The 24,055-nt window shown below is 45.1% G+C and overlaps 1 protein-coding gene and 1 long non-coding RNA gene across 2 annotated transcripts in view; both read right to left on the bottom strand.

Moving 5' to 3' along the window:
* Window positions 1–24,055, bottom strand: part of LOC118402929 (cytohesin-3-like) — a 39,638-nt gene that overhangs the window by 1,688 nt on the left and 13,895 nt on the right. Inside the window, exons 2-12 of the mRNA XM_035801300.2 lie at window positions 20,697–20,779; window positions 20,104–20,168; window positions 19,603–19,669; window positions 19,205–19,323; window positions 17,366–17,446; window positions 17,062–17,174; window positions 12,397–12,545; window positions 12,212–12,323; window positions 5,513–5,589; window positions 4,559–4,630; window positions 4,254–4,408 (exon numbers count right to left, since the gene is read on the bottom strand). Of these exons, the coding sequence (XP_035657193.1) occupies window positions 4,254–4,408; window positions 4,559–4,630; window positions 5,513–5,589; window positions 12,212–12,323; window positions 12,397–12,545; window positions 17,062–17,174; window positions 17,366–17,446; window positions 19,205–19,323; window positions 19,603–19,669; window positions 20,104–20,168; window positions 20,697–20,779 (1,093 nt within the window). The remainder of the gene's footprint in view (window positions 1–4,253; window positions 4,409–4,558; window positions 4,631–5,512; window positions 5,590–12,211; window positions 12,324–12,396; window positions 12,546–17,061; window positions 17,175–17,365; window positions 17,447–19,204; window positions 19,324–19,602; window positions 19,670–20,103; window positions 20,169–20,696; window positions 20,780–24,055) is intronic.
* On the bottom strand, window positions 8,107–9,012 carry LOC127911433 (uncharacterized). Its single transcript, XR_008078478.1, has 3 exons — window positions 8,699–9,012; window positions 8,567–8,665; window positions 8,107–8,467 (listed from the first exon to the last, which is right to left on the bottom strand). It is a non-coding gene; the product is annotated as an uncharacterized LOC127911433 (long non-coding RNA).

Raw genomic sequence — 24,055 nt, 5'->3', positions numbered from 1 at the left:
AGAGAGAGATGGATTGGTTATGAAAAATAAACAATGGTTGTGTATTACAGTAGCCTGTGTAGGCCTTTTGTGAGCAGGTCTGGGAATAGTTTCCCCAGCTTTTCTATATTCGGTATCGGCACAGTTCACATTCTAACCTACACTGTCGTCCAAGGAAAACATTGCAATTGGTTTCATGTTTTTCAGCCTCCTCTGAAGGAGTACCTCTCTATCAACATAGATGTAACACAATAAAGCTGTCTCAACAAGCTTGTTCTTCGGTACATTACTGCAGGCTATTATACACCCCCATATTCCCTTGAAGACTGCAGAGGGAAAAGCCATAGCGGTCCATTAAATTACTGAGAAAAGCCTTGCGTCCGGTCTGAGTTGGTTGTTGTTTTCTCTCTTCACACACAAACCCCAACGGGACAGTAATAGGGTTGAGTAATTCACTGCTTTCCCGGCAGTAGGAACACAGGACATGCTGAAATGGCCATTTTGTGTATGTGTGTCATGCTAACCACAGAGGAGACTACCTAAAGCTGAGTCAGGGTACAGAGTGTGAGCGAAAGCAACCCTGGCCTGTTCTGCACACAGTCTGTCACCCTGTCCCACAGTCTCACATCTACACATAGAAGAGTTCTATAAACCTGACCTACAGCTGTGATTTCATACAGGGCTGGTATGCACTGGGAAAGGCACTGGTTTCCCACTGTAAACTCCCTGTCCAACACCCTATCTAAGGTATTAATTGCAGAACTGAAGTTGACATTATGTCTCTCTGTCAAATCTCCTTAACTGTGTATGTCATCCACTTCTTCCAAACAAGCTTGGCAGTAAGGTTGTGGAACCCGTAGAAAAATCTATTTTGTTGATTCTAATGGAAACCCAGCTGTCAATTGCAAATGGTGTTTCTATATCATCATGCCTGATGAGAGTATCATATAATATGATTTCTGCCTCAGATATTGATCATTGAAAAGCTCAGCTGAGAGGAGCTATGATCAATCACCCTCTGGGTCCATTTTAACAGAGCATCTTACTCCTTAACAAGACAGCATTTGTGTATGATAAATAGTTTGGATTTGGCAAAAACACTAAGAGGAAAGAATTGAGGCAGAGTGCCAGAGAAAGCGAGTGTAATGCGTGTCTTCTAGCTCTCCTGTCTATAGGCTAATCTAGAGGGCTTTATCAACTGGAAACCTATTTAACCTCCAGAGAGCAGTCTTATCTACCGCACACTGTGAGAAAGTTAGCCTCTCAGCCATATGTGTTAGTGAGTCACACAGTTACATCAAAAAGTTCACACATGGGAAGAAACACATGGTCATAGTGCTATTTGTGTAAAGACCAATGTATCTTCAAAGAAGCGTTGGTGAATACTGGTGTAATCCTAGCTTTGTCATCACTTCCACATCACAGACAAACTGAATTGGTCCACCCACACAGACAGCGTTGTGAAGAAGGCACAGCAGCGCCTCTTCAACCTCAGGAGGCTGAAGAAATTTGGCTTGTCACCAAAAGCACTCACAAACTTCTACAGATCATCCTGTCGGGCTGTATCACCGCCTGGTACGGCAACTGCTCCGCCCACAACCGTAAGGCTCTCCAGACGGTAGTGAGGTCTGCACAACGCATCACCGGGGGAAAACTACCTGCCCTCCAGGACAACTACACCACCCGATGTCACAGGAAGGCCATAAAGATCAAGGACAACAACCACCCGAGCCACTGACTGTTCACCCCGCTATCATCCAGAAGGCGAGGTCAGTACAGGTGCATCAAAGCAGGGACCGAGAGACTGAGTTTAGTTTTACTTGCGTTTAAGAGCAGTTGGAGGCCACGGAAGGAGAGTTGTATGGCATTGAAGCTCGTCTGGAGGTTAGTTAACACAGTGTCCAAAGAAGGGACAGAAGTATACAGAATGGTGTCGTCTGCGTAGAGGTGGATCAGAGAATCACCAGCAGCAAGAGCAACCTCATTGATGTATACAGAAAAGAGAGTTGGCCCGAGAATTGAACCCTGTGGCACACTCATAGAGACTGTCCGAGGTCCAGACAACAGGCCCTCCGATTTGACACACTGAACTCTATCAGAGAAGCAGTTGGTAAACCAGGCGAGGCAATCATTTGAGAAACCAAGGCTGTCGAGTCTGCCAATAAGAATGTTGTGATTGACAGAGTCAAAAGCCTTGGCCAGGTCTATGAATACGGCTGCACAGTAATGTCTCTTATCAATGGCGGTTATGATGTCATTTAGAACCTTGACCGTGGCTGAGGTGCACCCATGACCAGCTCGGAAACCAGATTGCAGAGCGGAGACGGTATGGTGGGATTCGAAATGGTCAGTAATCTGTTTGTTAACTTGGCTTTCGAAGACCTTAGAAAGACAGGGTAGGATAGATATAGGTCTGTAGCAGTTTGGGTCTAGAGTGTCACCCCCTTTGAAGAAGGGGATGACCGCGGCAGCTTTCCAATCTTTGGGAATCTCAAACGATACGAAAGAGAGGTTGAACAGGCTAGTAATAGGGGTTGCAACAATTTCGGCAGATAATTTTAGATAGAGAGGGTCCAGATTGTCTAGCCCGGCTGATTTGTAGCGGTCCAGATTTTGCAGCTCTTTCAGAACATCGGCTATCTGGATTTGGGTAAAGGAGAAATGGTGGGGGCTTTGGAGGGTTGCTGTGGAGGGTGCCGGGCAGTTGACCGGGGTAGGGATAGCCATGTGGAAAGCATGGCCAGCCGTAGAGAAATGCTTATTGAAATTCTCAATTATAGTGGATTTATCGGTGGTGACAATGTTTCCTAGCCTCAGAGCAGTGTGTAGCTGGGCGGAGGTGTTCTTATTCTCCATGGACTTTACGGTGTCCCAGAACTTTTTTGAGTTAGTACTACAGGATGCAAATCTTTGTTTGAAAAAGCTTGCCTTAGCTTTTCTAACTGCCTGTGTATATTTGTTCCTAACTTCCCTGAAAAGCTGCATATCACGGGGGCTATTCGATGCTAATGCAGAACGCCACAGGATGTTTTTGTGCTGGTCAAGGGCAGACAGGTCTGGCGTGAACCAAGGACTATATCTATTCCTAGTTCTACATTTTTTGAGAGGGGCATGCTTATTTAAGATGGTGAGGAAGGCACTTTTAAAGAATAGCCAGGCATCATCTACTGACGGGATCAGGTCAATGTCATTCCAGGATACCCTGGCCAGGTCGATTAGAAAGGCCTGCTCGCAGAAGTGTTTCAGGGAGCGTTTCACAGTGATGAGGAGTGGTCGTTTGGTAGCAGACCCATTAAGGATGCAGGCAATGAGGCAGTGATCGCTGAGATCTTGATTGAAAACAGCAGAGGTGTATTTGGAGGGCGAATTGGTTAGGATAACATCTATGAGGGTGCCTGTGTTTACTGATTTGGGGTTGTACCTGGTAGGATCATTGATAATTTGTGTGAGATTGAGGCCATCAAGCTTAGTTTGTAGGATGGCCGGGGTGTTAAGCATGTCCCAGTTTAGGTCACCTAGTAGCACGAGCTCAGAAGATAGATGGGGGGCAATCAGTTCACATATAGTATCGAGGGCACAGCTAGGGGCAGAGGGAGGTCTATAGCAAGTGGTAACAGTGAGAGACTTGTTTCTGGAAAGGTGAATTTTTAGAAGTAGAAGCTCAAATTGTTTGGGGACAGACTTAGAAAGTAATACAGAACTCTGCAGGCTATCTTTGCAGTAGATTGCAAAACCGCCCCCTTTGGCAGTTCTATCTTGGCGGAAAACATTATAGTTAGCAATGGAGATTTCAGGGTTTTTGGTGGTTTTCCTAAGCCAGGATTCAGACACGGCTAAGACATCTGGGTTGGCAGAGTGTGCTAAAGCAGTGTATCACTAGCCACTTTAAACTATGCCACTTTATGTTTATATACCCTACATTACTCATCTCATGTGTATATACTGTACTCGATACCATCTACTGCATCTTGCCTATGCCGTTCTGTACCATCACTCATTCATATATCTTTATGTACATATTCTTTATCCCTTTACACTTGTGTGTATAAGGTAGTAGTTGTGGAATTGTTAGGTTAGATTACTCATTGGTTATTACTGCATTGTCGGAACTAGAAGCACAAGCATTTCGCTACACTCGCATTAACATATGCTAACCATGTGTATGTGACAAATAACATTTGATTTGATTTTGAACCACTGGTGTCTCGTAGCAGACTCTTGGTTGTGTTTACATGGTGGGCAAAAACCTTAGGTGGGTTACAGCGAAAACGTACTTGATGGATTTGATCCACTCCTCCTTCTCCTCTGTAGTGGGCGCTGAAATCCTGTACACTGTGTGGTTGCCCTCGACGACCCGGCCATCCGCCTCAGTCTTACACGCCTTGATCAATGAACCCTTGTGATTGGGGTTGTAGAGCTCGAAACAGTTCTAATTGGACGACAGGGTTAGAGAGAGAGGGAGATAAATAATTAGCTAGGGTGAATATTCAAGTGGAAAGTACACAGAGACTAAGTATCCAGTTAATTTAATTTGCCCATTCTCATGCATTGTTTTCTTTCCATATTTTGGGGAACTTACAGGCTTCCTGGGCTCATCCACCTCTCTTATGCTAAGGTTCTCTAGAGGAATGATCCCACGAGGTTCCTTGTCCTGGAGACAACGCAAAGAACACATTCAATACATGATTTAATATATAAACACACTGCATATAGTTATATGGCAATTGATTTATGCAGCTGCCCTTACATAAATGAATTTGTTGTGGCAAACTTCCTGCAAGTTTTGGCAAAAACTACATAGTGTGCCACAACTGTTTACCAGAAGCCTGTTTTTGGTAAGGGATTTCAAAAACTACAAGTAGGTTTTATATACACATAAGGGTGTATAAATCAGTCATACTCAAGACAGGAAAACAAAGTAACTTCCTAACTGTACATGGTCTGTATCCTACACACATTACAACTGTACTATACTGTTATTGTTCACACTGAGGTCACACAGAGTGGTGTACCTAGGGGAGAAGTAACCCAATCCTACAGTGGATTTCTATTGTGTCTGGGAGGCTCTGCAGGATGGGAGTCTGGGGGTAGTCTGGAAGCTGAGGAGACCTTGAAGAACAGAGCAGAACAGCCCCCCTGTCGTCCACAGTCTTTCTCTTAATGAGAGAACACAGCAGGGATGGGATGCCCGGGGACTGGACTGGGCTGGGTGCTCAGTGCTCAGTGCTGGGGGGTGGGCTCTAAGCAGTGTGTATGGGTGTGCTGGTTTGTGCCTATGTGTGTCAGCGTGTGTAGGGTAATGGGGGAGGGGTCTGGGCTAGGCCAGATGTGCAGCAGACCGCCCAGATGTTTTCCATGCATCGTGTTAATTGCTGGCCCGGGGTGCATTTAGGTCAAAGGGCCGGGCTGCATCTGCTACAGACTGGCTGTGGCTGACTGGCTACAAATGACATACAATAGCCACTCTCTCTGACTGTCTGCCTATAATTTATCTCTCTCTCTCTCTCATTGACAAAACCCCACGCTAACTTACCGTTGTGTATTCAAAATAGTACAGGCAGTTGTCAGTCAGAATGAACCACCGTCTCTTCCAGGTCTTCACTCTTCCACCTGTAGAGAAACATACCAGACATGTTGAGTAACAACATAGTAACATCATCACAGAGAGAGAGAAGAGCAAATGGCCAAGCCATGCGGAGAGGGAGTGTTGTAGGCTACACAGCCAATGAGATGATACTGCTAGTATTGCAGATAGAAATGTCATGTTTAGAGCTGACATGATTCCCTATATTCTACATACACAATACATTTCTATCTGAATGTTCTGTAATGTTACACCCGCCTGAATAGACCCCAGGGCTACGTGTGGATGCTACATTAATCACTTGGGCCTTTACAATACTATGGAAAAGCAACTACAAGGGTGTAAGATGGAGGCTGCTTAGTGTCAACGTTGAAGCAACCAGCACAGCCTTTCTCTCAGACACATTTCAATGCAAACTGCAAAAGCAGTTATGCATATTTCCATTGAGACTCAATGTTGAGACAGACAGACTAGCCTATAGCCCAGCCCTCAGTCCTTAGGAGGAGTACCCTACCCCTACCCTATCCTAGCCCTCCTACCCCCCAACCTACCCCCAAACCTTCCAACCCTACCCCTCCACGTGCCACATCTGGTTCTGATCAGCAGTCTGCCCATTAAGCTGATTCAATCAGTGGTCCAATATTCCCCCCCAGCCTCCCCTCCCGGTCCCCAGAGGGCCCTACGCAATGTGCGGTATTGCTTGTGAAAACAGTCAAAATGTGTGTTCAATTTGGGTGAGAATCCTAGAAACGTAGCCTTTCACGTGTGACGGCATTGCGTTGGCTCAGCCGGAGCTGGGGAGCATGGTTCATTGGTCAGGGATGGCTAGGCATGTGACAGTATACCCAACCCACTACATAATAAAGACATTTGCCTCTCAAATTAAGTGACACATCTTAATTTATTTCATTATTTTATGGATATAAAGTGAAAAGATACAGAGGGACAATTACTCATTCCGCATTTCTGTAAACTAACCAATGGAAACATGTTCAAGTGTTTGACATAATGAGTATACTTCAAGTACTAACAATTCAAAATGGGGATTTTGGGCCTATTTCTAGAAGCATTTATCAGTCTCAACTCAGCTGTTTTCCATTGGCCGAATCGCTCTCTCTGTACCGTGAAGGCAGCCAAAGCCAGTCTGTCTGTCCAACCGACCAGGAAGTGTGAAGAACAGAATGAGTAACAAGATACAATTCTCAGACATTGCATTTTTTTCAAGAAGAATATCTCCTCACAATTTGGAGTTAAGGTTAACCCTTCTCTCCTTGAGTCAAGTCTCAATCAGTAGATAAATCCAGACATATAATTCTCTACAGTTGTACAGATAAGGATTATTTCATGCAAAATGATGCAAGCAGTCAATAATCCATGTAATGATAATACATTGTACAACACTGAATGTACAAAACATTAGGAACACCTTCCTAATATTGAGTTCCAACCCCTTTGGCCCTCAGAACAGTCTGAATTTGTCGGGGCATGAAACTACAAGGTGTCAAAAGTTTTCCACATGGATGCTGGCCCATGTTGACTCCAATGCTTCCCACAATTGTATCAAGTTGGTTGGATGTCCTTTGGGTGCTGGACCATTCTTGATACACACGGGAAACTGTTGAGCAGGAAAAACACAGCAGCGTTGCAGTTCTTGACACAAACCGGTCTGCCTGGCACCTACTACCATACCCTGTTCAAAGGCACTTAAACATTTTGTCTTGCCCACTCACCCTCTGAATGCGACACATACACACAATCCATGTCTCAAGGCTTAAAAATCCTTCTTTAACCTGTCTCCTACCTTTCATCCACACTGATTTAAGTGGATTATAGCTTTCACCTGGTCAGTCTGTAATGGAAAGAGCAGGTGTTCTTAATGTTTTGTCCACTCAGTATATTATTATTATTAGTTTACTTATAGAGTGCTATAGAATCCTATAGTTTTATGTGGAATGCACTGTTTACATATTGTACAAACATACTGACATTCTAAAATAGGTATATGGGGGCCCCTGCAGTTCACTGTATTTTCCATGCAATACTCAAAGCACAGATGTCAGCCTGCCTGCCATATCATGTCAAAACCTGACATTGATTTATGTATTTATGCTGATGTTCCACATAGAGGGGAGCTCTACTAGACTCACAGCAGAGTACACCTACAGAGCTCTAACCTCAGTTAGGGCAGCTCAGTCGCTTCCATTTAACTACCTGACAGGCTGCTGTGATGACTCAGTTCACTACCTGACAGGCTGCTGTAATGACTCATTTCACTACCTGACAGGCTGCCGTAATGACTCATTTAACTACCTGACAGGCTGCTGTGATGACTCAGTTCACTACCTGACAGGCTGCTGTAATGACTCATTTAACTACCTGACAGGCTGCTGTAATGACTCATTTCACTACCTGACAGGCTGCTGTGATGACTCAGTTCACTACCTGACAGGCTGCCGTAATGACTCATTTAACTACCTGACAGGCTGCTGTAATGACTAATTTCACTACCTCACAGGCTGCTGTAATGACTCGTTTAACTACCTGACAGGCTGCCGTAATGACTCATTTAACTACCTGACAGGCTGCTGTAATGACTCATTTCACTACCTGCCAGGCTGCCGTAATGACTCATTTAACTACCTGACAGGCTGCCGTAATGACTCATTTAACTACCTGACAGGCTGCTGTAATGACTCATTTAACTACCTGACAGGCTGCCGTAATGACTCATTTCACTACCTGACAGGCTGCTGTAATGACTCATTTCACTACCTGACAGGCTGCCGTAATGACTCATTTCACTACCTGACAGGCTGCTGTAATGACTCATTTCACTACCTGACAGGCTGCCGTAATGACTCATTTAACTACCTGACAGGCTGCTGTAATGACTCATTTCACTACCTGACAGGCTGCTGTAATGACTCATTTCACTACCTGACAGGCTGCTGTAATGACTCATTTAACTACCTGACAGGCTGCTGTAATGACTCATTTCACTACCTGACAGGCTGCCGTAATGACTCATTTAACTACCTGACAGGCTGCTGTAATGACTCATTTCACTACCTGACAGGCTGCCGTAATGACTCATTTAACTACCTGACAGGCTGCTGTAATGACTCATTTAACTACCTGACAGGCTGCTGTAATGACTCATTTCACTACCTGACAGGCTGCCGTAATGACTCATTTAACTACCTGACAGGCTGCTGTAATGACTCATTTAACTACCCCACAGGCTGCTGTAATGACTCATTTAACTACCTGACAGGCTGCTGTAATGACTCATTTCACGACCTGACAGACTGCTGTAATGGCCTCTTTAACTACATCATAAAAAACACAGCTTCTCCATCAGGTAGCTCCATCCAAAGGGATGCTAAAATTAGCATACAGACTTATTGCAACTCTGAGAGAGGAAAATTGGAACTAAAATGATCTGGCAAGCGCAGCTGGTGGGATGGAAAGAGAGGGGGGCATGGAAATTGGATAGATAGAGGATGCATTCCATAGGGCACCCTATTCTCTATGTACGGTGTATTTGGAAAGTAGTCAGACCCCTTCACTATTTCCACATTTTGTTACGTTACAGACTTATTCTAAAATGGATTAAATCATTTTTACCCCATCAATCTGTATATAATACCCCATAATAACAAAGAAAAAATGGGTTTTTAGAAATTTTTGCTAATTTATTACAAATTTTAAAAAACGGAAATATCACATTTACATAAGTATTCTTTGTTGAAGCACCTGTGGTAGAGATTACAGCCTCGAGTCTTCCTGGGTATGATGCTACAAGCTTGGCACACCTGGGCTTGACACACCCGGGCTCCCGAGTGGTGCAGCGGTCTGAGGCACTGCATCTCAGTGCTAGAGTTGTCACTACAGACTCTGGTTCGATTCCAGGCTGTATCACAACTGGCCGTGATTGGGAGTCCTATAGGGCGGCGCACAATATGCCCAGCGTCGTCCGGGTTAGGGTTTGGCCGGGGTTTGCTAAATAAGAATTTGTTGATTGACTTGCCTAGTTAAATAAATAAATAATAAATCATATTTGGGGAGTTTCTCCCATTCTTCTCTGCAGATACTCTCAAGCTCTGTCAGGTTGGATGGGAAGTGTCGCTGCACAGTTATTTTCAGGTCTCTCCAGAGATGTTTGATCGGGTTCAAGTCTGGGTTCTGGCTGGGCTACTCATGGAGATTCAGAGACTTGTCCCGAAGCCACTCCTGCATTGTCTTGGATGTGTGCTTAGGGTCATTGTCCTGTTGCAAGGTGAACCTTCACCCCAATGTGAGGTCCTGAGCGCGCTGGAGCAGGTTTTCATCAAGGATCTCTCTGTACTTTGCTCCGTTCATCTTTCCCTCGATCCTGACTAGTCTGCCAGTCCCTGCCGCTATAAAACATCCCCACAGCATGATGCCGCCACCACCACCGTGCTTCACTGTAGGGATGGTGCCAAGTTTCCTCCAGAAGTGACGCATTGCATTCAGGCCAATGAGTTCAATCTTGGTTTCATCAGACCAGAGAATCTTGTTTCTTGTTGTCTGTGTCCATTTGATGCCTTTTAGCAAACTCCAAGCGGGCTGTCATGCACCTTTTACTGAGGAGGGGCTTCCATCTGGCCACTCTACCATAAAGGCCTGATTGGTGCAGTTCTGTTGTGATGGTTGGCCTTCCACAGAGGAATGCTGGACCTCTGTCAGAGTGACCATCTGGTTCTTGGTCACCTCCCTGACCAAGGCCCTTCTCCCCCGATTGCTCAGTTTTGCCAGGAGGCCAGCTCTTGGAAGAGTATTGGTGGTTCCAAACTTCTCCCATGAAGAATGATGGAGGCCACTGTGTTCTTGGGGACTTTCAATGCTGCAGAATTGTTTTACTACCCTTCCCCAAATCTGTGCATGGACACAATCCTGTCTTGGAGCTCTAAGACAATTCCTTCGACCTCACAGCTTGGTTTTTGTTATGACATGTACTGTCAACTATGGGACCTAATATAGACAGGTGTGTGCCTTTCCAAATCATGACCAATCAATTGAATTTACCACAGGTGGACTCCAATCAAGATGTAGAAACATCAAGGATAATCAATGGAAACAGGATACACCTGAGCTCAATTTCTAGTCTCACAGCAGAGGGTCTGAATACTTATGTAAATAAGGTATTTAAGTTTTTATTTTTTAATAAATTCTCTTTGTCATTAAGTGGGATTGTGTGTAGACTGATGAAGCCAAAACAATTATTTAATACATTTTAGAATAAGGCTGTAACATAACAAAATGTGGAAAAAGTCAAGGGGTCTGAATACTTTCCGAATGCACTATAGTGCAATACACAGGCCCTGATCAAAAGTAGTGCACTATATAGTGAATAGGATTCCATTTGACATGCAACCAGATAGGAGGAAGTAGGAAGCAGCAGGAGGTGTTTCAGGCCTGGAGGGCAGCAGGAGGTGTTTCAGGCCTGGAGGGCAGCAGCAGCAGGAGGTGTTTCACAGCAGGAGGTGTTTCAGGCCTGGAGGGCAGCAGCAGCAGGATGGAGGAACTCAGAACATCACAGGATCAGCACATACTGTAGCTAGCATACAGAACACATTCTCATAGTGCAAACCCATGACCTATATAAAGGAAATGCACCCCTTCTTAGGGCCAGGAGTTTTTCCTGATCACTCTGGGTCCCTATTTTTAAACTCTAGCTACAAACCAATAATAACTGGTCCTCAGTTTTTCCTGGTCAGGTAACGAGGGCCGTAAAAATCCTGGCCATACACCGTTCCCCAAAAGTGAAATAGCATGTTATCATGGTTAACATAAATGGGAGCTGTGTGAGACAGATGTTGGCCAGTCAGAGGAGGAATGTGATGGGTGGATCCTCATCCAAGATCAAAGAGATCACACAACCCATTCTAGATAACCCCATCACCCCTGTCAACCATAAGTCACAGATCCACACACATCTCTGCAACAATCAAGCTAATAGATGACCACTAACCAGCCAGCAGCTAATACATCTGTTGACTTGGAAGATAAGAGCTAAATGTTGTTAGCATATGGGACCTCAGGATGAGGTAAAGCAGAGGGGTGGGAGGCAGGGAGGGAGAGTAGGAGTAGAAGCTGTCCTAAACCATAGATCTAGTATCAGTTTACCGCCACCCTCAATCCTAACCATAACCATTCATGGGGATGGGGAAAATCTGACCCTGTATCAGTGGTTAGGGGTAACTTCTACTGGGATTTAGGGGGAGTACCTACCTCCTAGTGCAGAGTAAGAAGAAACAGCCAGTCAAAGAACAGAAAGGTGACAGGTCAAAGGGTGTGAGGGAAAACAAGAGGGCACATTTAAAACACTACCTAATTCAACAGAGACAACAATGACGCAGTAAGGACATAAAAGGAACGACAGAGCAAGGAGCAGCTGAATCACACAGACCACGCTTGGAGCGAGAGAGGGGGAAACAGAAGAAGAACGAGACAGTAGTGCAGAAACACAATACGAGACGAAAGAGTTGCTTCGCCAAGTTCGCAACATTTCTCGCATCGCTAACACTTCCATCTGCCCTAAACGTGGCGAATACAGATATAGTACATTTGTATGTATGTTGGTGAACCAAGTACCAAGATGTGGATTCTTTGGTCGTCACTCACCTAGTTTCAGTAGCCATCCCTCTCTGTCGGGGTTGAAGAACGTGTGTGTAAGATCATTGCCATCGTCTTCTGGGATTTTGAAGGGTTCATTTTTGATGCTATCAAATAAATTCTGCAAAACAGAATACAAAAGGTTGAGTAATGGAGGAAAGGTTTCCTCTCCACGCACACTATCTCTGTCTTACCCTGAGTAGTTCCTCTGGCAGGTCTCCTCCCTCGTTGATACCTCTGTTCATGGAGATGAATCTCTCTACAGGGGGCTTGTCTCTGACGTTGGGGTTGTGCAGGCTGGTGTTCAACATGATGATGGCAAACGACAGCACATAACATGTGTCTGCAGGAGGGAGAGAAGTAATGAATATTTAGTACTGATACGCACCTTAACAGACACACCTCTCTGCCTTTCACTGAGGTTAACCAGGGATACTAAACACTAGAGTCAATTAATGTGTTTGGGGAAGACTGTTGTTCTCAATATATCGATCATATCTGAATATTGATCTAGAAGCAATAAACAACTTCTTCTTTCCTTTTCCTCTGCTCTCCTGCATCCATGACACTCCTGCACTACATTTTGGGATTAACGGAACCTAAAACCCAGAGTCCGTAGAAAGTAGACATTCCATTGTACTGGTGGTATATTAATTCCCTGCTGACACATACCAGCCCATGTCTGTACATAAATAATTATTCTCTGTTTCCCTCTGACGCACTCCTGTCTGTCTGTCCGTCCGTCCGTCCGTCCAGAGCTACGGAGTGCATTGTCTGTCTCTACCACAGAGGCCCCCACTGAGTGTGTTAGGAGTTACATTTACATTTACATTTAAGTCATTTAGCAGACGCTCTTATCCAGAGCGACTTACAAATTGGTGCATACACCTTATGACATCCAGTGGAACACCCACTTGCATCTAAATCTTTTTTTTTTTTTTTTTTTTTTTTTTGGGGGGGGGGGGGGAGAAGGATTACTTACCCTTACTTACCCTATCCAAGGTATTCCTTGAAGAGGTGGGGTTTCAGGTGTCTCCGGAAGGTGGTGATTGACTCCGCTGTCCTGGCGTCGTGAGGGAGTTTGTTCCACCATTGGGGGGCCAGAGCAGCGAACAGTTTTGACTGGGCTGAGCGGGAACTGTACTTCCTCAGTGGTAGGGAGGCGAGCAGGCCAGAGGTGGATGAACGCAGTGCCCTTGTTTGGGTGTAGGGCCTGATCAGAGCCTGGAGGTACTGAGGTGCCGTTCCCCTCACAGCTCCGTAGGCAAGCACCATGGTCTTGTAGCGGATGCGAGCTTCAACTGGAAGCCAGTGGAGAGAGCGGAGGAGCGGGGTGACGTGAGAGAACTTGGGAAGGTTGAACACCAGACGGGCTGCGGCGTTCTGGATGAGTTGTAGGGGTTTAATGGCACAGGCAGGGAGCCCAGCCAACAGCGAGTTGCAGTAATCAAGACGGGAGATGACAAGTGCCTGGATTAGGACCTGCGCCGCTTCCTGTGTGAGGCAGGGTCGTACTCTGCGGATGTTGTAGAGCATGAACCTACAGGAACGGGACACCGCCTTGATGTTAGTTGAGAACGTCAGGGTGTTGTCCAGGATCACGCCAAGGTTCTTAGCGCTCTGGGAGGAGGACACAATGGAGTTGTCAACCGTGATGGCGAGATCATGGAACGGGCAGTCCTTCCCCGGGAGGAAGAGGAGCTCCGTCTTGCTGAGGTTCAGCTTGAGGTGGTGATCCGTCATCCACACTGATATGTCTGCCAGACATGCAGAGATGCGATTCGCCACCTGGTCATCAGAAGGGGAAAGGAGAAGATTAATTGTGTGTCGTCTGCATAGCAATGATAGGAGAGACCATGTGAGGTTATGACAGAGCCAAGTGACTTGGTGTATAGCGAGTGGTGAGAGCGCGTGGTGAGGAGACAGATTCTCGCCACGCCACCTGGTAGGAGCGACCTGTCAGGTAGGACGCAATCCAAGCGTGGGCCGCGCCGGAGATGCCCAACTCGGAGAGGGTGGAGAGGAGGATCTGATGGTTCACAGTATCGAAGGCAGCCGATAGGTCTAGAAGGATGAGAACAGAGGAGAGAGAGTTAGCTTTAGCAGTGCGGAGCGCCTCCGTGATACAGAGAAGAGCAGTCTCAGTTGAATGACTAGTCTTGAAACCTGACTGATTTGGATCAAGAAGGTCATTCTGAGAGAGATAGCGGTAGAGCTGGCCAAGGCCGGCACGCTCAAGAGTTTTGGAGAGAAAAGAGAGAAGGGATACTGGTCTGTAGTTGTTGACATCGGAGGGATCGAGTGTAGGTTTTTTCAGAAGGGTGCAACTCTCGCTCTCTTGAAGACGGGAGGGACGTAGCCAGCGGTCAGGGATGAGTTGATGAGCGAGGTGAGGTAAGGGAGAAGGTCTCCGGAAATGGTCTGGAGAAGAGAGGAGGGGATAGGGTCAAGCGGGCAGGTTGTTGGGCGGCCGGCCGTCACAAGACGCTTTCATCTGGAGAGAGAGGGGAGAAAGAGGTCAGAGCATAGGGTAGGGCAGTGTGAGCAGAACCAGCGGTGTCGTTTGACTTAGCAAACGAGGATCGGATGTCGTCGACCTTCTTTTCAAAATTGTTGACGAAGTCATCTGCAGAGAGGGAGGAGGGGGGGAGGATTCAGGAGGGAGGAGAAGGTGGCAAAGAGCTTCCTAGGGTTAGAGGCAGATGCTTGGAATTTAGAATGGTAGAAAGTGGCTTTAGCAGCAGAGACAGAGGAGGAAAATGTAGAGAGGAGGGAGTGAAAGGATGCCAGGTCCGCAGGGAGGCGAGTTTTCCTCCATTTCCGCTCGGCTGCCCGGAGCCCTGTTCTGTGAGCTCGCAAGGAGTCGTCGAGCCACGGAGCGGGAGGGGAGGACCGAGCCGGCCTGGAGGATAGGGACATAGGGAGTCAAAGGATGCAGTAAGGGAGGAGAGGAGGGTTGAGGAGGCAGAATCAGGAGATAGGTTGGAGAAAGTTTGAGCAGAGGGAAGAGATGATAGGATGGAAGAGGAGAGAGTAGCGGGGGAGAGAGAGCGAAGGTTGGGACGGCGCGATACCATCCGAGTAGGGGCAGTGTGGGAAGTGTTGGATGAGAGCGAGAGGGAAAAGGATACAAGGTAGTGGTCGGAGACTTGGAGGGAGTTGCAATGAGGTTAGTGGAAGAACAGCATCTAGTAAAGATGAGGTCAAGCGTATTGCCTGCCTTGTGAGTAGGGGGGAAGGTGAGAGGGTGAGGTCAAAAGAGGAGAGGAGTGGAAAGAAGGAGGCAGAGAGGAATGAGTCAAAGGTAGACGTGGGGAGGTTAAAGTCGCCCAGAACTGTGAGAGGTGAGCCGTCCTCAGGAAAGGAGCTTATCAAGGCATCAAGCTCATTGATGAACTCTCCGAGGGAACCTGGAGGGCGATAAATGATAAGGATGTTAAGCTTGAAAGGGCTGGTAACTGTGACAGCATGGAATTCAAAGGAGGCGATAGACAGATGGGTAAGGGAGAAAGAGAGAAAGACCACTTGGGAGAGATGAGGATCCCGGTGCCACCACCCCGCTGACCAGAAGCTCTCGGGGTGTGCGAGAACACGTGGGCGGACGAGGAGAGAGCAGTAGGAGTAGCAGTGTTATCTGTGGTGATCCATGTTTCCGTCAGTGCCAAGAAGTCAAGGGACTGGAGGGAGGCATAGGCTGAGATGAACTCTGCCTTGTTGGCCACAGATCGGCAGTTCCAGAGGCTACCGGAGACCTGGAACTCCACGTGGGTCGTACGCGCTGGGACCACCAGATTAGGGTGGTCGCGGCCACGCGGTGTGGAGCGTTTGTATGGTCTGTGCAGAGAGGAGAGAACAGGGATAGACAGACACATAGTTGACAGGCTACAGAAAAGGCTACGCTAATGCAAGGAGATTGGAATGACAAGTGGACTACACGTCACGAATGTTCAGAAAGTTAAGCTTACGTAGCAAGAATCTTATTGACTAAAATGATTAAAATGATACAGTACTGCTAAAGTAGGCTAGCTGGCAGTGGCTGCGTTGTTGACACTACACTAATCAAGTCGTTCCGTTGAGTGTAATAGTTTCTACAGTGCTACAGTGGTACAGTACTGTTGTTCTGCCCTGGTTAAGTCAGAGCAGAGATCCCACTGGGCACACACTGGTTGAATCAACGTTGTTTCCACGTCATTTCAATGAAATTACATTGAACCAATGCGGAATAGACACTGAATTGACTTCTGTGCCAAGTGGGATGTGTCTTGTGTGAAAAGAGCACAGATTCACTGCACAGTCCCTCCCTCTCTGGATAGAGCCATGACAGGCATAGAAATTGAACTATAAAGTATGTATTACCTATTGTGGAAATACTATCCTTACTGTAGCTCTTTTTTGTAAATAATTCTGGATTGTGTGGGAATAAGAAGTTGTCTCATCCGTTCCTACTGTATTTCATCCACCTAAGAGATGCTTACATGGCCAGATGTTTTGGTGGCTAAACTACTTGTTGTTGATTCCACAAGTGAACTTTTGACCCAGGACAGATGGCAACGGCAAAGGTCTCCAATCAAGATCAGGAAGTATTCATTAGTGATATTTGAATTACTTCCGTATAAGGAGAATGCAAGGCTGAGGGTGACCAAGACCCACAGTGGTCAACTCATAGGAACTAATCTAAAACAGTGAATGGACATTCACTATCACTAAATTCCAAATGGCACACTATTCCCTATACAGTGCACTACTTTTGACCAGAGCTCCTATGGGGCTTACCAATAGTGAATGTCAAGTTTCAATGTAGCAGCGTTTTGACCCCTGTGGGTCTAGACAGACTTAATGTTGAATGTTGAGGATCTGACCTGTTGACTGGAAAACCCCCGGATTACAGCCGCAGTACCGCGAGGCAAATGCCTCCATCATCCGGTCAATCTTCTGAGCCTCACCAGGAAGACGGAAACTCCACAGGAACTGCCTGCAACAGACAGAGAGCCGAAACATTCAGACACTTCATCGAACACAGATGAACACAATTAACTTTCATCATCAGTATTGAGTGTATACCATATAGAGTCTATTTTTATGTAGAAACGTCTCCATCTGTCCCTTATAAAAGCAGTTTTGTTTAGTTTGTTCCCTGTTAGATGATGGAAACATGCAGCTCACCTTAAGGCCTGGACGAGGTTGAGGTCAGCAAACTCATGGAGCTCTACGAACGCCTGCAGCACCTTGAGGTTAAACTCATCTCTGGGGACACAAAGACAGGTATTCTAATCAGGAAGTGTTTTTTTTCTCAAGGCATTTTTCCAAAGCAAAGAGTGGTAATATTGTCAAGGGAATATCCAAAACATTTCCCGGAGAAGAGATTGAATAGTTCCACACATGCAGGTTGAACCCAGAAGGGAAAAACAATATTTCCACTGCAAATGATTTATTTTGCCCAAGCAAATGCCTTTTCCTTTGAATTCCAAAAAATGTTCTTCCTTCATTGATATACAAAACAACTCTGCAAGAGTCTGGAAGCAATCTTAACAGCTGGCCTATTGAAATGGATCCCAATACCTTGAGGTGCTGAGCTATTGAAGCTTGACATGGTCAAGGATGCATTTGATTGGTGAAAAACAGTCTTTTGTGAGAGAGATTTGTTGAAGAAAGTCAACATCACCTTTGAAGCATAGTAGCCTGTGGTCCTCTGAGGTGGTTCATTTAACATCCAATTTAATGTTCCTGAGCCTGAAAACTCATTGTATAATGTATCGCTCATAAACTTCAGAAGGAAACCAAACTCAGGAAATGTTTCTGTAACAATGTTTTCCAAGTAAATACGAGTTGCTGTGTGTACAGAGAGAAATACCTGAGAAAGAAGCTGATAAAAAAAAACAGCTTTATTACTAATGTATGTCTGAATCTCACTTAAAACAATGATCTGTGAAAAAAAATCCAACCTTGTATTGTATCAACCGGAGGAATAAGAGGAGCTAGGAAATCAGGACAGGATTACTAACATATTACCAAAGATCCTGTCCGATTGTGTCATTTAAGACAGATTCGTCCACTCTTTCTCCCTCTCCATCCCTCTCTCGCTCTCTTTCTCTCCATTAAATCTGTAATTACAGTGTGTGTAATGATAGGTTCCAGATCCTACCGTAAACTCAATTAGGACTAAATGCTAAGTATAGCCGCCCCACCAATGTTTACAGTTATTTCCACTGAGTGGGCTGGCTCTTTGATCATTCCCTCTGGGTTTAGAGGCGGGAACAGTAGAGGACGTATGGGGGATCATAGATTTAACATATAGACTTTTAATATTGACGACTGACTCCAACACACCCACGTCTGACACACACACACACACACACACACACACACACACACACACACACACACACACACACACACACACACACACACACACACACACACACACACACACACACACACACACACACACACACACACAGTCTGATGCAAACACACACACACACACTCTGCGTCACACTGCACATCTCTTTCAATACATAGACTCTCTCTCTCTCCATTCATCTATTCCTCCTGTTTTTCATATAACCTAACCTCCCGGTCTTTCACTTCTGATATCATCTGAAGCTGCCAACAGTGCTGTCTTTAAATCCTTTAAACTGCCGTATCTCTAGTCTCAAGCTGACGCCCCTCCTCTGTCACCTGACATTGCGTTTCTGGGCTGAGTTGTGGAGAATTAAGTATTTTTTATTGCTACGCAGGTGTCCACAGAGAGTTGGCATAAGCGGGGCAGACGAGACCAGAGACACCCACGACAACTCGTTGCCAAGGTGATTTGTATTCCAAGGGAACCTGGTGGTCACTTTCATCAATAAATCCAGACCATAATATCCCGCTAGGATGGCCTTATATTCGCCGAGCGAATGGACTAATCACGCGGTGGACATAAATCTGCAGCGTGGCTTTGGGAGCACGACAGGGAGGGAAAACAGTTTCTCTACTAGGTAGATAGATAGGATGGCTTACCGCTCCCCTAAGTAGTCTCCGATGACCGTCTTGTTCAGGCCCTCGCCCTTGTAGAGGAACTGAGAGATGTCTTCTGGGGTGTGCTGCAGAAGGTCGTTCTCCAGGAGAAACTGGATTCCCTGGAGACAAAATGGACGACAGACAGTGGGCCGTTTATCTCAATCAAGGGTGAATGATTCTAGCAGAGCAGTATATCACAGGGTTCCATTACTGGACAACACCCAGAAAACCAGGACTGAAATAAAAGACTTGAGGTCATACACGCAAACGTGAACATGGCTTTTCACTCTACTGGACACAACACCACCACAAAAGCTATCCCAAGGCGGAAGAAAATACTTAGACGTGGCCCTCCCTGAACCCAGAGGGTCTGGTTATACACATAAACATGAAAATACCTTCTTAGGATCCATGTTGAATTTCTTCCTCCCCATGGCGATTTGTTTGTTCCGCTGTGTTGTTTTGCTGTGAGACATGAAATGGAAGGAAAGCCATGAAAAACCCACAATACAACCAAGCAACCTCTCCTACAAACATATGACTATTTCTTTACGTGTAAAAAGCCACAGGTGTCTTTTTAACCTTGGTCTGTTCGGACACCTGTGACCCATTAGTGCCTGTGACCCATTAGTGCCTGTGACCCATTGAGCCAGATTTAAGACATGTCTTTTCTCACCGGATGTCCCAATAGGGATCAACTAGTGATGGGAAACGAAGCAGGCTGATCGTGATAAATGAGATTATAAGGTAGTTCTGTCACATTTTGGGTATGGAAATTAGATATGGTTCATCGACTACGGTTGATTGAAAGCACTGCACAGAATTCTTCACCATTCAAGTTAGAACAGTGAAAAACAAATGCAAGCACCAGTGAATGAGACCATGGGCTGTTCACTCACCTTTCTCCTACACATGTTAGTTGCTCAATCTCAGTCATGACTTCAGCTATCTCAAACTTCAAGCGCTTGAGAGGGGAAGAAAAATAAATATAATTGGATTCTTGGAATAGGCTGTATTCAGAGAAAACTCTTCAAGAGTGAAAGCAGTACTGTACAAAAACATATGTTGAATGAACAGAGACACCGACAGAGATCCAAAATAGTAATTCTGAGAAAATGATAGAGGCTACAGATGTAGAATATTAATTTGACAAGTTTCTCACAGCAGGAAAATTATCCTGCAGCAACAGGACATGATAACTATTGTATGGATTATAATTAATGAACATGTTTGTTGGGGTTGATAATTTTTTTTGTCAGGGCAAATGAAGTCGGACATTTTAAAGTGGAAATTACAAACTTTATAAGTGTTTTTTAGACTTTGAATACACTACAAGTTTGCATTTCCGGCGGTGTAGAAAATGTACTGCAACAGTATAATCAAATTAAAGGTCCTACATCTGTACACGAGCACGTCAGAAAAATACAAGACACTCTTCCTCAAAGCTTTCCCAGCTACGAAGCCGAGGCAAAGCAACTTCAAGGCTACCCACTTCAATATCATCCAGCAGCTCTCTCTTCCTCCGTCGGATGTTTGACAGCTCACCCCTCTCTTCCAGTGAGAGATCCTGAGGTACTAGAAGAGAGAGATCACAGGGAGAGAAACATCCTTCGTCTACTGCCGATGCATCTTGTTACACTCCGTGTCACACACATCAAAGCAGATACATTTGTCTTAATTCGTGAGAAAAAAAAGGTGAATGGTCTTAACTATTCCACATGAAAGTGTTTTCTGACCCCTTTTAATGCTCGGGAATATTCTATTAATAAAACCAATCCAGATTAAGTTTCCGTTCATTAAATGCGAATTTGGTAAATTAACGCAACCATCGCCCTAGACTCTTTAACTGCCCAAGGGCTTAGAGCTGAGGTGAAGCGAACACGAGTGCCCTCGCTCTCGCTCTCTCTCTCTCTCTCTCTCTCTCTCTCTCTCTCTCTCTCTCTCTCTCTCTCTCTCTCTCTCTCTCTCTCTCTCTCTCTCTCTCTCTCTCTCTCTCTCTCTCTCTCTCTCTCTCTCAATCCCTCTTTCATCCCCCTCTCTATCCCTCTCTCCATCTCTATCCCTCTCTCCATCTCTATCCCTCTCTTCCCCCATCTCTCTCCATCTTTATCCCTCTCTCTTTCTCTCTCTCAGTGAAACCACCAGAGAAGGGTCTCTGTGATCCGGCTTCATTAACCCAGCTAAGAGGCAGATAGATAGGCTATACACCCACTAAATCTCTCTTCATAGAGCAGGAACATGACAAGACTGATATTAATGCCAAGCCACTGCGTACAGATACTGTGGAAACATACAGTATTTACTTCACAGTTTCCCTTTATACAGAACCGAATAACATTACCAGTGAACTAAAGCCATGTCTTGCCAATTAAATAACATGGGAGCCTAGCCAAGAGCTGCCCAGTGCTAATTTAGCAGTTGGCAACTCGAGTTCTTACAAGAGGTGCTCAGGGCTCTAAACATTGATCGCAGCAATGATATTAATAAGACTAACAATTAAACAAATGCCTGTGTAATGTATTTTTAAAATTATATTTCACTTTTTTTAACTAGTCAAGTCAAAATGACTGTTCCCTTAACTATTTTATGTAATCCTATGTTGCACTTTGTGTCCGGGGGTCAGGTAGTGAGACAGAGAGCCAGTCAAGCATTTCCTCCTGGTTCACTGTGCTGCTGTCCGTGTTGCTCTATGACAATAGAAGGGATGTGGAGCTACAATAATCACTGACTGGAGTTCAACATCCAAATAGAGACAATAATTAGCTGGCTATCCTCGGGGTTAACGTCGCTTTGGTTATACAATCTCAGTGGAACTGTGACTGAATGTGATGCAATTAGTTTCAAGTTCAAGTTGACACAGCTCTCAATTGAGAAATGACTAAAGTTATTATTTCAAGTGGCACAATGTTATCTATGATAGGAAATGTCTGCTCATTTCAATTTGGCCTATTTCAAAGCAGAAATGTAATGAATTTTATTATTATTACCAAGAACACAAGAAATCTTAAATCCTGTTTACCAGAAACTCATTTGAGTCTATTTCTATAATAATGTGAGTCATCGACTCAACGCATATTAGATTATTGCTTTTTACAGCAAATATATTTAGATGTATGTAATTTGCTTGTTGGATGGATGATATTCTGCAAGTCAGTTAAGAACAAATTCCTATTTTCAATGACAGCCTAGGAACAGTGGGTTAACTGCCTGTTCAGGGGCAGAACGACAGATTTGTACCTTGTCAGCTCGGGGATTTGAACTTGCAACCTTTCAGTTACTAGTCCAACGCTCTAACCACTAGCCTACCCTGCCACCCCATAGAGAGAACATAGCCTGGTTTTTCCCCAGCCTGAGACCAGAGGCTCTAATATGTCTCCTGGTTAATAGGACCGTCTGGGTAAATTCATCTGGCTGATTACTATCTGATTCATCATGGATGTTAATGAGAAGGTGCATGGAAGCTAGCCTGGTTAAACCAGACTGAACACTGCTCAGACTGAGCACACCACATGAGTGCAGCATTCCGCCTGGTTTAAGCAGCCGAGATGTGAGGCTGAGCTCCCTTCAGAAGCCTCCCTACACCACATCTGCTCTGACCATTATATCACCCTGCAAAACACACCTTCATCTATCAGATCAACAGGGAAACAAGCAAAACAGACACAAAACAGGCAAAAGCAGGGAAGGTACATTTAAAACGGGTAATAAATGGACCCTTCTGGTCCAGTGGTGGTGGACATTAAACATGAAGATAGGGGGTCTTACAAATTAGATTGCTAATACAATCCACCCTGGCAACCGCCCTCTGACTAATCCAGGAAATGAGTTTAGTAGAGTCTCCAGTTGGCAGACAGAGAAAGAGTCATTTGTGAATCTAACAGGGTCCAGAGCTCTGACAGTCACAACAACTGAATGGTTCCTTCATCAACAAAACAAGTCTTTATCAGTCTTACTTTCAGCAATCGTTAATGTCTCTTCACCAGTCTGTATTCCACCTGTTTACACCGTCTCGGTGCCACAGGTACATTATCGTTCAAATGTTTAGGGTCACGTAGAAATGTCCTTGTTTTTGAAGGAACAGCGCAAACTGGCTCTAACCAGAATAGAGGAGTGGGAGGTCAGGGTGGACAACTGAGAAAGAGGACAAGTACATTAGAGTGTCTAGTTTGAGAAACAGACGCCTCATAAGTCCTCAACTGGCAGCTTCATTAAATAGTACCTGCAAAACACCAGTCTCAATGTAAACAGTGAAGAGGCGACTCCGGGATGCTGGCCTTCAAACTAGACACTGTAATGTACTTGTCCTCTTGCACAGTTGTGCACCGGGGCCTCCCACTCCTCTTTCTATTCTGGTTAGAGCAAGTTTGTGCTGTTCTGTGAAGGGAATAGTACACAGCGTTGTATGAGATCTTCAGTTTCTTGGCAATTTCCTGCATGGAATAGTCTTCATTTCTCAGAACAAGAATAGACTGACGAGTTTCAGAAGAAAGGTCTTTGTTTCTGGCCATTTTGAGCCTGTAATTGAACCAGCAAATGCTGATGCTCCAGATACTCAACTAGTCTAAAGAAGGCCAGTTTTGTTGCTTGTTTAATCAAAAAACAGTTTTCAGCTGTGCTAACATAATTGCAAAAGGGTTTTCTAATGATCAATTAGCCTTTTAAAATGATAAACTTGGATTAGCTAACACAGCGTGCCATTGGAACACAGGAGTGATGGTTGCTGATAATGGACCTCTGTACACCTATGTAGATATTCCATACAATAGTCATTTACAACATTAACAATGTCTACACTGTATTTCTGATCAATTTGATGTTATTTTAATGGACAAAACATGTGCTTTTCTTTAA

This window comes from Oncorhynchus keta, chromosome 24, assembly GCF_023373465.1.
Source record: "Oncorhynchus keta strain PuntledgeMale-10-30-2019 chromosome 24, Oket_V2, whole genome shotgun sequence".
NCBI classification, from domain to species: Eukaryota; Metazoa; Chordata; class Actinopteri; order Salmoniformes; family Salmonidae; genus Oncorhynchus; species Oncorhynchus keta.
Note: the sequence above shows the minus strand (reverse complement) of the source record. Positions and strands in the feature narration are given on the sequence as shown.